Source organism: Purpureocillium takamizusanense, chromosome 6 (assembly GCF_022605165.1).
Source record: "Purpureocillium takamizusanense chromosome 6, complete sequence".
NCBI classification, from domain to species: domain Eukaryota; kingdom Fungi; phylum Ascomycota; class Sordariomycetes; order Hypocreales; family Ophiocordycipitaceae; genus Purpureocillium; species Purpureocillium takamizusanense.
The window spans coordinates 2,061,122-2,073,295 of NC_063073.1; the positions used below are offsets into that span (position 1 = coordinate 2,061,122).

The following is a 12,174-nucleotide window of genomic DNA, read 5'->3' on the forward strand; positions in this document are numbered from 1 at the left end:
AGACCTTGGCGTGTCCGCACCCGGCACAAGACCACCGCGATGCGACTCCCCGCCTTACGAGTACGTACCGTATGTGTCAATGCACAGCGTTGAGCAATTAATATTGCCCATTGTACTGCACGCCACCTGAGAGCTCCTCGCAATCAATGACAGGCGGGGAGCAGCCGTGTCCCGGGCACGTCCGCGGCGCGTGCGTACCCCCGGGGGGGAAGGGCCACGTGAAGAAGAACATGAAGGGGCGCATCGTGCGCGCGTGTGCTCGTGCACGCATATAGAGTGAGGTCATCCATACTTGGTGAAAAGCACAGTCATGTGCTGAATGCATGGAGGCATATGAACCGCTCGCATTGACATGGCAATCTTGCCGGTATGAGCTCGCCATGCACACAGATGAGGCGCGTCCGTCCGCCAGTCCCACGAGCGGGTTCTCCGCAGCAGGCGTGGTCTGCGTTGTCCATAGACTCCATACCCACGATACTACGTGGTATCAAGTGCCGAGCCGCCCTTGTTCCGACGGCACTCGCGGGATATTATGCGCATGGGCACCAGGATGACAGAGCCCCGAGATGGATGGCCCGCCATCTCAGACTGGGCAAGGCCCCCGCGCAGGTGGCGGTGACGATGACAGATGATGATTTAAGATGATGGGTGTCGTCGTCCCTCTTGCGCCGCCCGCGCCCCGGCGCTCGTATGCGCATGACGACGGGACTTCCCAGACAGGGGGGTTTTGTTTTCTCCGGCAGCTCCGATCTCCGCTGCTTTGGTCGGACGGAGGTTATGCAACCGCTTGGAATACTTTTTCCGCCGGTCCCATCGCATGAATCTCGCCCACCGCGTGTGCTTGGCCTTGGCTCTCAACTTTGCGTGACCGATGTTTTTGCGAGTCACTGCATATGCAGGGCATCTAATCTTCATTGCCATTGCTTGCGTTTCTTGGCTCCGTCTTTTCTCAACGATGGGAAAGGAGACAGGCCAAAAAAAGGGGTCCGAGGAGGAACGGCCCATGTATAATACGGAAGTGATATGCTGCCCTTTACGTCGTCCTTTTTTTGTTCCGTCTCCACCAGCTTCTGCCTCACGTCTCTCGCTCAGAGTTGACTGTTCTTTGGTCTGAGGAAACTTTCGCGCGGTTCCCTGTAGCTCTTTATTCGCAAAACGATCTCTTCCCGTCTTGGTACACCGCACATACACACATTAACACACGCTCTCTCTTGCTACCCCATCGGCACACGGCATCTATTTTTAATCACACGCTTCGAGGCTTGATACCAATCGCCCAATATGCTCAAGGCGCTGGTTGTTGCGGCTATGGCCGCCTCCGCCTCCTCGGCCGCCGTCGTCCGACGCGACAAGGACCCATGCAAAGCCACATGCGATGCGGAGGCAGCGCACGCCACCTGATGCTACAACGCGTACATTCCACTGGGCGATGCCTCCGAGATGACGGACGACGACCGCGTCAAGTACAACTACTGCGTCTACAGCACCAAGTCGGGCAACCCCAGCTTGTTCGACAAGCAGGAGGGTTGCATCCAGTGCAAGGCCTCGCAGAAGGTCCTCGTCCCCGGGGACGCGGAATGGAAGTTGAGTTGGCCTACCAAAAGCGCGTCCGGGATGACTACCTCAACATGAAACACGCAAAGACGAACTTCAAGGACACCTGGAGCTACTACTCCAGCTTGGACTCGGGAAACCGTCCCCTGGATGGAGACGATTGGAAGGGACCGGCTCCTGGCAAGTCCGGGCTGAAACTGTGGCAGCAGTACAAATTCGACTACAACAGCAATGACGCCGTCAACGACAAGCTCGAGCAGCTCCTGGCAAAGAACGGGCTCTCCACGCCATCGACCCCCCCAGCGACGTCGACCCCTGGCAGCGGGGAGGACGTCGTGGAGGAAGGCGTCAAGTACCTCGAGTTCCACTATGTTAATGGCTTCGAGCAGAGACTAGTTGAGACGAGCAGCGGGGTCTTCATGGGGGAGTGCGTGGTGGTGGAAACGGTTTATTACGAGGCCAATAACCGGACCATGGGTTTCCGTCTTAGAACCGAGAATGGCGTGTTAATCAATGGCCGTATGCGACGGGCCACTTCTCAGGAGAAGGAGACTCTAATCACGATCAACGGCGACAAGGTCATTGCGAAAACGGATATCGAAACGACCCTCAGGGAGAGCAGCACGACCAAGGTCGTCATCGCGAGCGAGGGGGCCAAGAAATTGGCCGAGCAGGCCAGCAACGGCACCTTGAGCACGGCCCAGGCGAGGACCAAGGTGGAACAAGTCGCCAAGGTCCACGTAGAGGAGGCTTTGAGCACCTCCCTCTCCACCATCGCCACCAGCAGCAGCCTCGAGATCACCAAGTCGGGCGGCCAGGGTGCCGCTGGCAACGGGCCCGCATCCTGCAAGCGGCGCCGCCGCCGCAGCGCTGTTGTTCAGTACTAAGGCGAGCCCGGTCATGAGCGCTTGAGCTGACGGCTGAAGGCACAATCGGCACTCATTTTGTTGTATGGCTTTGGGGGGGGGGGTGGACGCCGCGCAGTCGAGGACGCCCTACGCGGGTGTGCGTCTTCTGGCTACTTGACTTCATTTTTGTAAAGGCATACGACACAGCACAGTGGCTTGCCCTCCTCGGTGCTGTGCAGTCATTCTTGTACTCTTAAAAAAACAATTTAATCTTGTTGACTAACTACGTACCTACGTTTTTTGTCTTGGGCTTTTGCCGAAAGTAATTGATAATGGCCCCGGTTTCCGCCTTTTGTGTGAAAGAGAGACGCTGTGCTGGTGACTCTTGGATGCGGTACAGCACACGGGGGAGTACAGTGAGCACTGGTGTTGAGAGACCAATGTGTGACACGGGTGCCTTGTAAGTAGGTAATGCACCACCTAATGCTTTTAGTATTTGTATGGTAGGTGCAAACTACTACTCTTCAATGGATGGTATCTTTAATCGATCCGAGTCCCAGAAAGTAACAAAGACACGTACAATTCCATATAAGGACGGCGATAATGTCTGGTAAGGCGTTGCTACGAGACTGGTGGTGTCTTTGGTGGTGGAGGAGGACGGATTGTTGAAGAAGGGAAGGGGCACCGCTCCTGCTCCCAAAACGCCCGCCGCCATATAAGGCAATAGAGGTGCCAACTGTTCTTCGCGGTATATCACATTAGAGGTACCTACTACCTTAGGTAACTTACCTAAGGTAACTTACTTTAGTACCCAGGCGCACCACCGTATAACAAGTTATATTGTTGTGTCCGGTACGGTACTAAGGTACCTATTCAACCCCACTGCCTGTTGGCTGGCGCAACTACTCCCTTCAGTACTTAACTTGGTTCATCACCCAATTCTTCCTTGCAGCATGACGCTCGTGAGCCTCTGTCACATGACTTCGTATGTGTTATTTTGCCACCTCGCTAAGGCTAGGCGGGACAGGAACAGGGAATCCGTCGCGAGGCTACGAATTGCATCAACAAGCCCCCATGCCCGCCCTCCACTGCGCCATGTGCAATGTCAGTAACAACGTACTAAGGTACTAACGTTACTTATTACTACGGTACCTTGAAAGTTACTTCGTACTTTACGTACTGAGCACATTACTAACCTACGGACGTTCGCCAACAACAGTGTCGCGCCGGCTGCCATCAATAGCCGCGAGCCAGTCAACGGACGGGCTGCACAGCCAACGTTTGTTCATACGAAGTAATAAATTACTTTATTAGGTGGTTAGTATAACTACTTTGTCGATAGCACGCGGCCTTGCCCCACCCTTGTGTCCTTCTACAACCCCGACAGGGCGCGGGATCGGTCGCCCCTCATGCTCCGCCATCCGGCCGCCACTGAACAATTTGAGGCGTCAAGCGATGATAGTGAGCCAGACTGGGCGTTTCGAGGTGACATGTTGGAGCCGAGACCCTCATTGTCTACGCATTGTGTCGGCGCGCCGCGCCCGCCGTCGCCGCCAGCCCGCATCAGACATTTTTTTCCCAACTTTTTTTTTTCCCTGCCTGCCGGAATATGCAAACCACGGCCAGTCTCGGGGCCCTGGACGACGCCCAAGGCGAGTTATTGCATTTTGGCTTGTGCGAGCACGGACCCGTTGCTTGGCTTCGTTACTAGCTGGCAGGCGCTTGGGTCGACCGCGGTAGGTACATGAATGTATCCAGACTCCGGCCGTCCATGGCAAGGCGAGGAGGATGCAGGCCTGGTGCGCTGAAGGCCTCGAGCGCACTGTCAGCCTGGATCAGTAGAGCTGCGCCTATTGTTGCGCCCGTCTCCGTCCTCAGCGCTCCCGTTGGGGGGAGGAGCAGAGGGGGGCTGCCTGCTATAGCAGCAGCCCGTGGACCTACCTGCAACGGCCCGGCAACTAACTTGCTTAGGTAGGTACCTGCAGTGGGCTGCGTCCAACCAGCGCCTCAGTGCTCGTTTGGGTGCCCGCGTGTCCTGCCAAGGTACCTTCACAGGGCTGACCTGCCCCAGACGGGATGCCCCGCGCTTCTCCTCCTCAGACGCATGAGGTGCCTCTCGCCGCTTAAAAGAGGTTTGAGTCGGACGCCGCCTGCGCGTCGCTTCCCCCCTCCCTCATGTCCCTCCTCTCTCTCCCTTCGACGGCCTTGTGTTTGCGAACACTGCCTTCCCTGAGAGTCGCCGCGGCCTGCAGGACCAAGACGCTCGCCAGACCTCGTCCCGTTCAGCAGAGATTTTTCACCAGAACCGCCGTCGCCATGACTGCCACCGATCTCACTCACTACCTGGCCGACTCCCCGCCCGCGGTTGTCCGCCTGGAGATCGAGAAGCACTTTGATGCTCTCAACGACAAGCAGAAGCGCTATGCTCACTTTGTTAGCCAGTACGTGCGCCCTTGCTGAACTGAACCCCCCCCGGTTGAACGGCCCTCGCTGACACGCCATCTCAGGGCTTGCTTCGCTGGCACCCGCATCGTGCTCCGACAGCTGTCACCCGAGGCAGAGTCCATCTATGACTTCATTCTTGCCCTCCACAGGACCTGCAATGGCGACTGGAAGGCGCTGGCGGCCAAGGCCGGCGTCGAAGAGGCCGAGGTCGATCACTTCCTCGACTACGCGGCCATGTTCCTGGGTAACATGGGCAACTACAAGAGCTTCGGAGACTCCAAGTTCATCCCTCGCTGCGCCGAAAAGTCCCTCGCTGCTCTAGCTGCTACGAGCCCCGAGGCCACCAAGTTCTACAAGGCGACCGCCGGCGGCATCTTCAGCTCTGACAAGCAGGCTCTCATGCATCTCGGCTTCCCTGACGCCGGTCATCTGAGCAACTACTACCCCGACTCGCCTGACATCACCAAGGCTGAGATCGAGGCTGTCTCGGCCTGGATGGAGGCCAAGGGCCTGCTCCCCGAGAACACGAGACTGCGCAAGGCGGCCGACACCTTCGAGATTCTCATTGCTTCGTCGGTTACCTCTGTCCCGTCCAGTGGCGGCGACATCGGCAAGGAGACGTCCTTCCCGGTTGAAGACGGTCTCTTGAAGGGCAAGACAATCAAGCTCGTGTATGGAGACTACAGCAAGGAGATGAAGGCAATCGCGGACAATACTGCCAAGGCCGCCGACAACGCCGACAACGAGACCCAGAAGAAGATGTACACCAACTACACGGATTCCTTCGCCAACGGATCCCTCGAGGCGTACAAGAACGCCCAGCGTGACTGGATCAAGGACAAGGGGCCCATGGTCGAGTCCAACATCGGCTTCGTCGAGACCTACAGAGACCCCGCCGGCGTCCGCGGCGAGTGGGAAGGCTTCGCTTCCATGGTGAACCTCGAGCGCACACGAGCCTTTAAGAAGCTTGTCGACTCTGCGCCCACGCTCATTCCCCTGCTGCCTTGGGGCAAGGACTTTGAAAAGGACAAGTTCCTCTCCCCCGACTTTACGTCGCTCGAGGTCATGACTTTCAACGGATCCGGCATACCTGCTGGCATCAATATCCCCAACTACGACGACATCCGCCAGACCGAGGGTTTCAAGAACGTGTCTCTCGGCAATGTCATGAGCGCCAAGGCGCCCAATGAGAAGATTCCGTTTATTCGCGAAGAAGATGACAAGTTCTTCCGGCAATACCGCGACGCTGCTTTTGAGGTTCAGGTCGGCCTTCACGAGTTGACCGGTGAGTGCTTGCTGGCTCTGGGAAACGGGGTACTTGATATGAGAGGCTGACTCGCGCGCCAGGCCACGGCTGCGGAAAGCTTTTGCAGGAGACATCCCCCGGCGTCTTCAACTTCGACAAGGACAACCTGCCCGTCAGTCCCGTCACCGGCAAGCCCATCACGACCTGGTACAAGCCTGGCCAGACTTGGGGCTCCGTTTTCGGCAGCATCGCGGCGTCCTACGAGGAGTGCAGGGCGGAGCTCGTCGCCATGCACCTCAGCTGCGAGTTCGCCGCCCTCGAGATCTTCGGTTTCGGCGACGGCAGCATCGACATTGATGGCGAGGCCGGCGACGTCCTGTATGCCTCGTATCTCGGCATGGCCCGCGCTGGTCTCGCCTCTCTCGAGATGTGGGATCCCAAGAGCCAGAAGTGGGGTCAGGCGCACAGCCAGGCGCGCTTCTCCATCCTCAAGTGCTTCCTCGAGGCGGGCGACGACTTCTGCAAGCTCGACTACACCAAGGACGACCTCTCCGACCTGACCATCAAGCTTGACCGCTCCAAGATCCTCACCGCCGGCCGCGACGCCGTCTCCAAGTACCTCCAGAAACTGCACGTCTACAAGTCCACGGCCGACGTCGAGACGGGCACCGCCTTCTACGTCGGCATGACGACGGTCGACCCCGACTTCTGGGGCACAAAGGTCCGCAAGGTCGTCCTCGACAACAGGCAGCCCCGCAAGGTCTTCGTCCAGGCCACCACGGCCCTGGACGAGGCCTCGGGCACCGTCTCCCTCAAGCACTACGAGGCTTCCCCGGTGGGCATGATCCAGAGCTGGGTGGACAGGAACCTGTAGAGATGACTGTGAATATGCATGTGAAATGTGGCTGCGATTGTGTGGGTTGGCGTACTATGTACAATGTCTAAAATGGAAATACCAGAGCAGGCCGCCAATACATGTAACTCGTCATGTGTTCATCGTCACATACTCAACGACAGTCGTTGCCGTGCGCGCGTGGACTTGCTTTGATCATCATCACGGCTCCTAACCAGAAAAAAGCCTGGCGGAACTCTTTCATTTATGCTCGTTTTGATTTTTTTGACTGTAAAACCTGATTACAGACGCCAAGATGTGACCGATGCCGTCAACTTCCAAATGCAATTGGCCAAACCAGCCCATGTCGGAGACCCTTCCCGTTCTACAACCCGTTTGTCGCACCGCGCCGAATCCATCGCCGCGATGCTACATCCGCTGCTCGACGCCGCACCCCCCCTTCTCTTGCCCTCCCGCGCCTGGCTTGGATGGGCCAGGCGGCCCCGCAGAAAGACCTTCCCCGTTTTCCCTGGCATAGGGCGAGGAAAAGGACCAACAGCAGGTCTACCACTTCATCTCGTGGGGCTTGTCGCCCTTTCGCAGGCTGAAAGAGCTGCCAAGGTAGCTGGCGAGCATGTCGACCTTCTTGATGCTGGCAATCAGGGGCTTGTCGATGGCCTTCTGGTCAGCAGCGCGGCTGCTGGCGATCTGCTTCTTCTGTGGAGGCGTCTGCGTTAGCCTCGACTGCCCTCGTCTCGTCTTCATCGCCAGGCGCACGAGTGCCTGGCTGGAGGCTCGAACAAACGTACCTGGGGCTTCTCTCCCTGCTTGAAGAAAGCCTCCTCGCCAGCCTTGTCCTTGGCCTTCTCGGCGGTGAAGTACTTGGGCTGGGAGACCTCCTCGACCTTCTTCTGGTCCAGGCCGGAGACGTCGACCTTGTAGGAGGTGGCGATGACGTATCGGGAGTTGACCCGTCGCAGGGGGACACCGTTGATCTTGAAGGGGCCGGTGACGAGGAGGACACCCTGGTCGAGGGCCTTAACGAGGATGACGCGCTTGCCACGGAAACGACCGGCGAGGACGATCAGGACGGTGCCGGGCTGGAGCGACTGGCGAGGGGCCCAGGGGCGGATGGCCTTGCGGACCTGTTGGTTGCAGCGGGTTAGCATGCGCCTGAGCAACTCGGCTCGCGAAAACAGCAAAAATGCGCTGCGACACATCTCTCGGTCTTGCCCTGGGAGCCTATGAGGGGATTGGCGTATCTAGATGGCGCAGGCGTTCGATGGATGTTCGTGATATTGTTTCGATACATGTTGGGCGGTGGATAAGGCCAGGCGAGCGTGTCTGTGCCGTCGTGTCGGGCCAATTTCTCGATGCCCAAGTCGCAAAGCATGTGCGGACATTGCCAGGCGTTGATCGCGATCCCAAAGACTCGTCCACGCTCACCATCTCCCAGGGCAGGGAACCTCGAAATGCCACAGGGGCATTGCCGTCACGTCATGACCTCGCGACTCACCTTCTTAGCCTCGCTCTCGTCGTCGGCGTTGTACCACTTCTTGGCCTTGTCGGCGGGAGCGGGAACCTCCCGGGTCGACTTCCCGAACTTCTTGGTCGTGGGCTTCGCCGACATGGTGACTCTCTCGACTGTGTCTGGTTGGGTGTGGAGGGAAGAAAGACACGTTTGGTGATGCTCGCCCGAAATGTTGGATTTCTTGTGAAAGCCACTAGCGAGTTTGTGGGAGCAAAATGTGAACCCTCTGGCGCTATACCGCATTCGGACCCGTGCGGATGGGGCTGACTGCACGTGACGCCTATCGATGCGCTGCTTATCGATTAGACCGGCTTTTGGTGCTTCGGCCGATGACGGCGGGCCCGGAGACTCGGGAAGGTGCGAGAAAGTGCCCCAGCTATCGAGAGCTTGCCAGACTGAAGGTTTCGTCCCACCCCAAACAGCTTCGCCGCGGCCGAGTAGTTATATCTGCCCCCGAGAATCCCGCGCCCGCCCAGCATGGCTTAATTCGCAACTATTTGAATTGCTTTGCTCGCATCATTGCAATCTGCCGCGTTAGAAAACGTGCGCCAACATGCAAGCCCGAAGGCAGATGGTTTTCTCGGCCCAGCGTCTAGCTGGGGCCACGACACGATCCTCACGGCCCGTGGCACGACTAGTGGCCGGTCGAATCTCACACGCGCCATCTTTGCGGCTACTTCCGAGCCTGACGGTTCGCCACTACGCCAATGGCCGACCGCGCCCCCCGGGAGGCACGCATAGAATGAACCTTGGCGAGGAGGAAGAGAAGCCGGCTCTTGAGCAGTTTGGCATCGACCTTACCGCCAGGGCGAGGGACGGAAAGCTTGATCCCGTGATTGGAAGAGACGCGGAGATCCAGCGGACGATCCAGATCCTCTCTCGACGGACGAAAAATAACCCGGTACTCATCGGAAACGCTGGAACGGGCAAGACGGCCATTCTCGAGGGCCTCGCCCTGCGCATCATCCGCGGCGACGTTCCCGAGAGCGTAAAGAACAAAAGAGTTATAAGCCTGGACCTCGGGTCGCTCATTGCGGGTGCCAAGTTCCGCGGCGACTTCGAGGAACGCCTCAAGAAGGTCCTAGACGAGGTGCAAAAGGCCGAGGGCGAGGTGATCCTCTTCATCGACGAGCTGCACACCCTACTTGGCCTGGGCAAGGCTGAGGGCTCTATCGATGCCTCGAACCTCCTGAAACCCGCTTTGGCACGCGGCGAGCTCCAATGCTGCGGCGCCACCACCCTTACCGAGTATCGGCAGATCGAAAAGGACGTCGCTCTTGCTCGGCGCTTCCAGCCCATAATTGTCAGCGAACCCTCCGTCGAAGATACCGTCAGTATCTTGAGAGGTATCAAGGATAAATACGAGGTGCATCATGGTGTCCGAATTACAGACGGGGCCTTGGTTGCCGCCGCCGCCCTCTCCAACAGGTACATCACAGACCGCTTCCTCCCCGACAAGGCTATCGACTTGATGGACGAAGCCGCCAGCCACCTCAAGCTGCAGCACGAATCCAAGCCAGAGGATATCATGCGCCTAGACCACAAGATCATGACCATCCAAATTGAACTAGAAAGTTTGCGCAAAGAAAAGGATGTCGCCAGCAGAGAGCGCCGCGAGAAGCTCGAAAAGGACCTGGAACAGTACAACAACGAGATAGCGGAGCTCAATGCCCGATGGGACAAGGAGAGGTCGGAGATTGAATCGGTCAAGAAGGTGCAAGAGGACCTCGACAAGGCCCGGTTTGAGCTGGAGCAAGCACAGCGTGTGGGCAACTTTGGCCGCGCCTCGGAGCTCAGGTTTGGCGTCATCCCAGACTTGGAAGCCAAGCTGCCGTCCGATAAGGAGTCCCAGCAGGAGAAAGGTGACGATGCGCTCGTTCACGACGCAGTTACATCGGACGATATCGCCAACGTCGTTTCGCGCATCACAGGCATACCCGTGTCCAAGCTCACGTCGGGCCACATCGAGAAGCTAGTGCACATGGAGGACACGCTACGAGAAGCCGTCAAGGGACAAGATGAGGCCATTAAGGCTGTTTCAGACGCCGTGCGGCTTCAGCGCGCCGGCTTGAGCGGCGAGAATCGACCTTTGGCGTCCTTCTTCTTCCTCGGCCCGACGGGCGTGGGCAAGACGGAGCTCTGCAAGAAGCTCGCCGGCTTCCTGTTCTCGACCGAGTCTGCCGTCGTCCGGTTCGACATGTCCGAGTTCCAGGAGAAGCACACTATCTCGCGTCTCATCGGCGCTCCGTCCGGCTACGTCGGCTATGAGGACGCGGGCCAGCTCACTGAGGCGGTCCGGCGCAAGCCGTACGCGGTGCTGCTCTTCGACGAGTTCGAGAAGGCGCACCGTGACATCTCGGCCCTGCTGCTCCAGGTCCTTGATGAGGGCTACCTGACGGACGCGCAGGGACACAAGGTCGACTTCAGGAACACAATCATTGTCCTAACGTCGAACCTCGGGGCCGACATACTCGTCGGGCAGAACCACATGCATCCGTACAAGGAGAATGCCGACGGGGAAATCGACCCCTCGGTGCGCAAGGCTGTCATGGACGTCGTCGCCGAGGCGTACCCGCCCGAGTTCCTCAACCGCATCGACTCCTTCATCGTCTTCAAGCGCCTCGCCCGCAGCGCCATCCGCGACATCGTCGACATCCGCCTCAAGGAGCTCCAGCACCGCCTTGACGACAAGCGCATCACTCTCGCCGTCCCCGACGACGTCAAGGACTGGCTCGCCGAGCGCGGCTACGATCCCAAGTTTGGCGCCCGCCCGCTCAACCGTCTTATCACCAACGAGATTGGTAATGGCCTCGCTGACAAGATCATCCGCGGCCAGCTCAAGATGGGCCAAGCCGCCGAGGTCCGCATCCGTGACGACAAGGAGGGCCTCGAGGTTATCAACATTTCCGAGGAGTGAGCGCTGAGGAACCCCGCACGCGCGTCCTTTTCTGTATCATCAACGGTGTTGAATATGCTGCTCTATGTGCGTTTATCGCGCGGAGTTGGTGAGATCTTTTACAGGTTCATTCAATTCTTCTTGCACTCTTACGACAGACACGTACCCCGCGGAACATCTTCATGTACATTAGCACAAACACGGGTGTATCTAGCATGCACAAACTCCGCTCCTTATTGATACCCGCAAGCTTGGAGCAACTTGAATAATATACGAGACTCGTCTGAATCTTCTTTTTTCTTTATTGTTACCGTGCCTTTGTGCGCCTGTGATGATAAGCTCAGTCGCAGCTGCGGACTGTGCGCGAATATATTCCTTCTGAGTCACCACCAGATGCGACTCAAATCGGGCAGTCTTCTATACAAGGTTGGACAGACTCGCGACATACACACATGCCCGTCACAGATGCGGCAGCCTGCAGGAGCAGAGAAACCAAACTCGATTTTTATCCCACTTCCCATTCTCCCCCATCCCATTCACTCCGCTACGATCAACCCCGGCCGGGAGGCCTTAGACAGCGAACGAACAACCCAACTCCGCCAATCTAGCGCAATGAGAGATGAGACGAAGAGAGAGCGCAGTTGCCACAAAAGACACGAAAAACCAAAACAAGTCAACTCCACCCGCGAGCCAATGCCATAGCCTTTGTGTACGCATCTCACAACCTCTACCCCTTCTCCTTCTCCTCCACTCCTGTCACCGTGACTGCACCCTCCGCGTGATGCCGAGTAGCCACGATCCGAAAAGACTCAGAAGACATGC

The 12,174-nt window shown here is 57.9% G+C and overlaps 4 protein-coding genes across 4 annotated transcripts; 3 read left to right on the forward strand and 1 right to left on the reverse strand.

Annotated features, from left to right (window-relative positions):
• Positions 1-1,440: 1,440 nt before the first annotated feature.
• JDV02_007110 (uncharacterized protein) lies at positions 1,441-2,441 on the forward strand (the record flags this gene model as incomplete). Its single annotated transcript, XM_047988574.1, has 2 exons — positions 1,441-1,554; positions 1,605-2,441. The coding sequence occupies 2 exons, from the start codon at positions 1,441-1,443 to the stop codon at positions 2,439-2,441; spliced, it is 951 nt and encodes a 316-aa protein (XP_047844572.1).
• A 1,545-nt stretch (positions 2,442-3,986) lies between these two features.
• JDV02_007111 (Dipeptidyl-peptidase III) lies at positions 3,987-7,048 on the forward strand. Its single transcript, XM_047988575.1, has 4 exons — positions 3,987-4,138; positions 4,474-4,843; positions 4,910-6,132; positions 6,195-7,048. Exons 2-4 carry the CDS (start codon positions 4,578-4,580, stop codon positions 6,965-6,967), a joined length of 2,262 nt encoding a protein of 753 aa, XP_047844573.1. The 5' UTR covers positions 3,987-4,138; positions 4,474-4,577; the 3' UTR covers positions 6,968-7,048.
• Positions 7,049-7,139: 91 nt separating this feature from the next.
• RPL6 (60S ribosomal protein L6) lies at positions 7,140-8,673 on the reverse strand. Its single transcript, XM_047988576.1, has 3 exons — positions 8,442-8,673; positions 7,735-8,070; positions 7,140-7,642 (listed from the first exon to the last, which is right to left on the reverse strand). The coding sequence occupies exons 1-3, from the start codon at positions 8,553-8,555 to the stop codon at positions 7,490-7,492; spliced, it is 603 nt and encodes a 200-aa protein (XP_047844574.1). The 5' UTR covers positions 8,556-8,673; the 3' UTR covers positions 7,140-7,489.
• A 184-nt stretch (positions 8,674-8,857) lies between these two features.
• Positions 8,858-11,640, forward strand: HSP78 (chaperone ATPase hsp78). The gene has a single exon (XM_047988577.1). It carries the CDS (start codon positions 9,010-9,012, stop codon positions 11,371-11,373), a length of 2,364 nt encoding a protein of 787 aa, XP_047844575.1. The 5' UTR covers positions 8,858-9,009; the 3' UTR covers positions 11,374-11,640.
• The last annotated feature ends 534 nt before the right edge of the window (positions 11,641-12,174 follow it).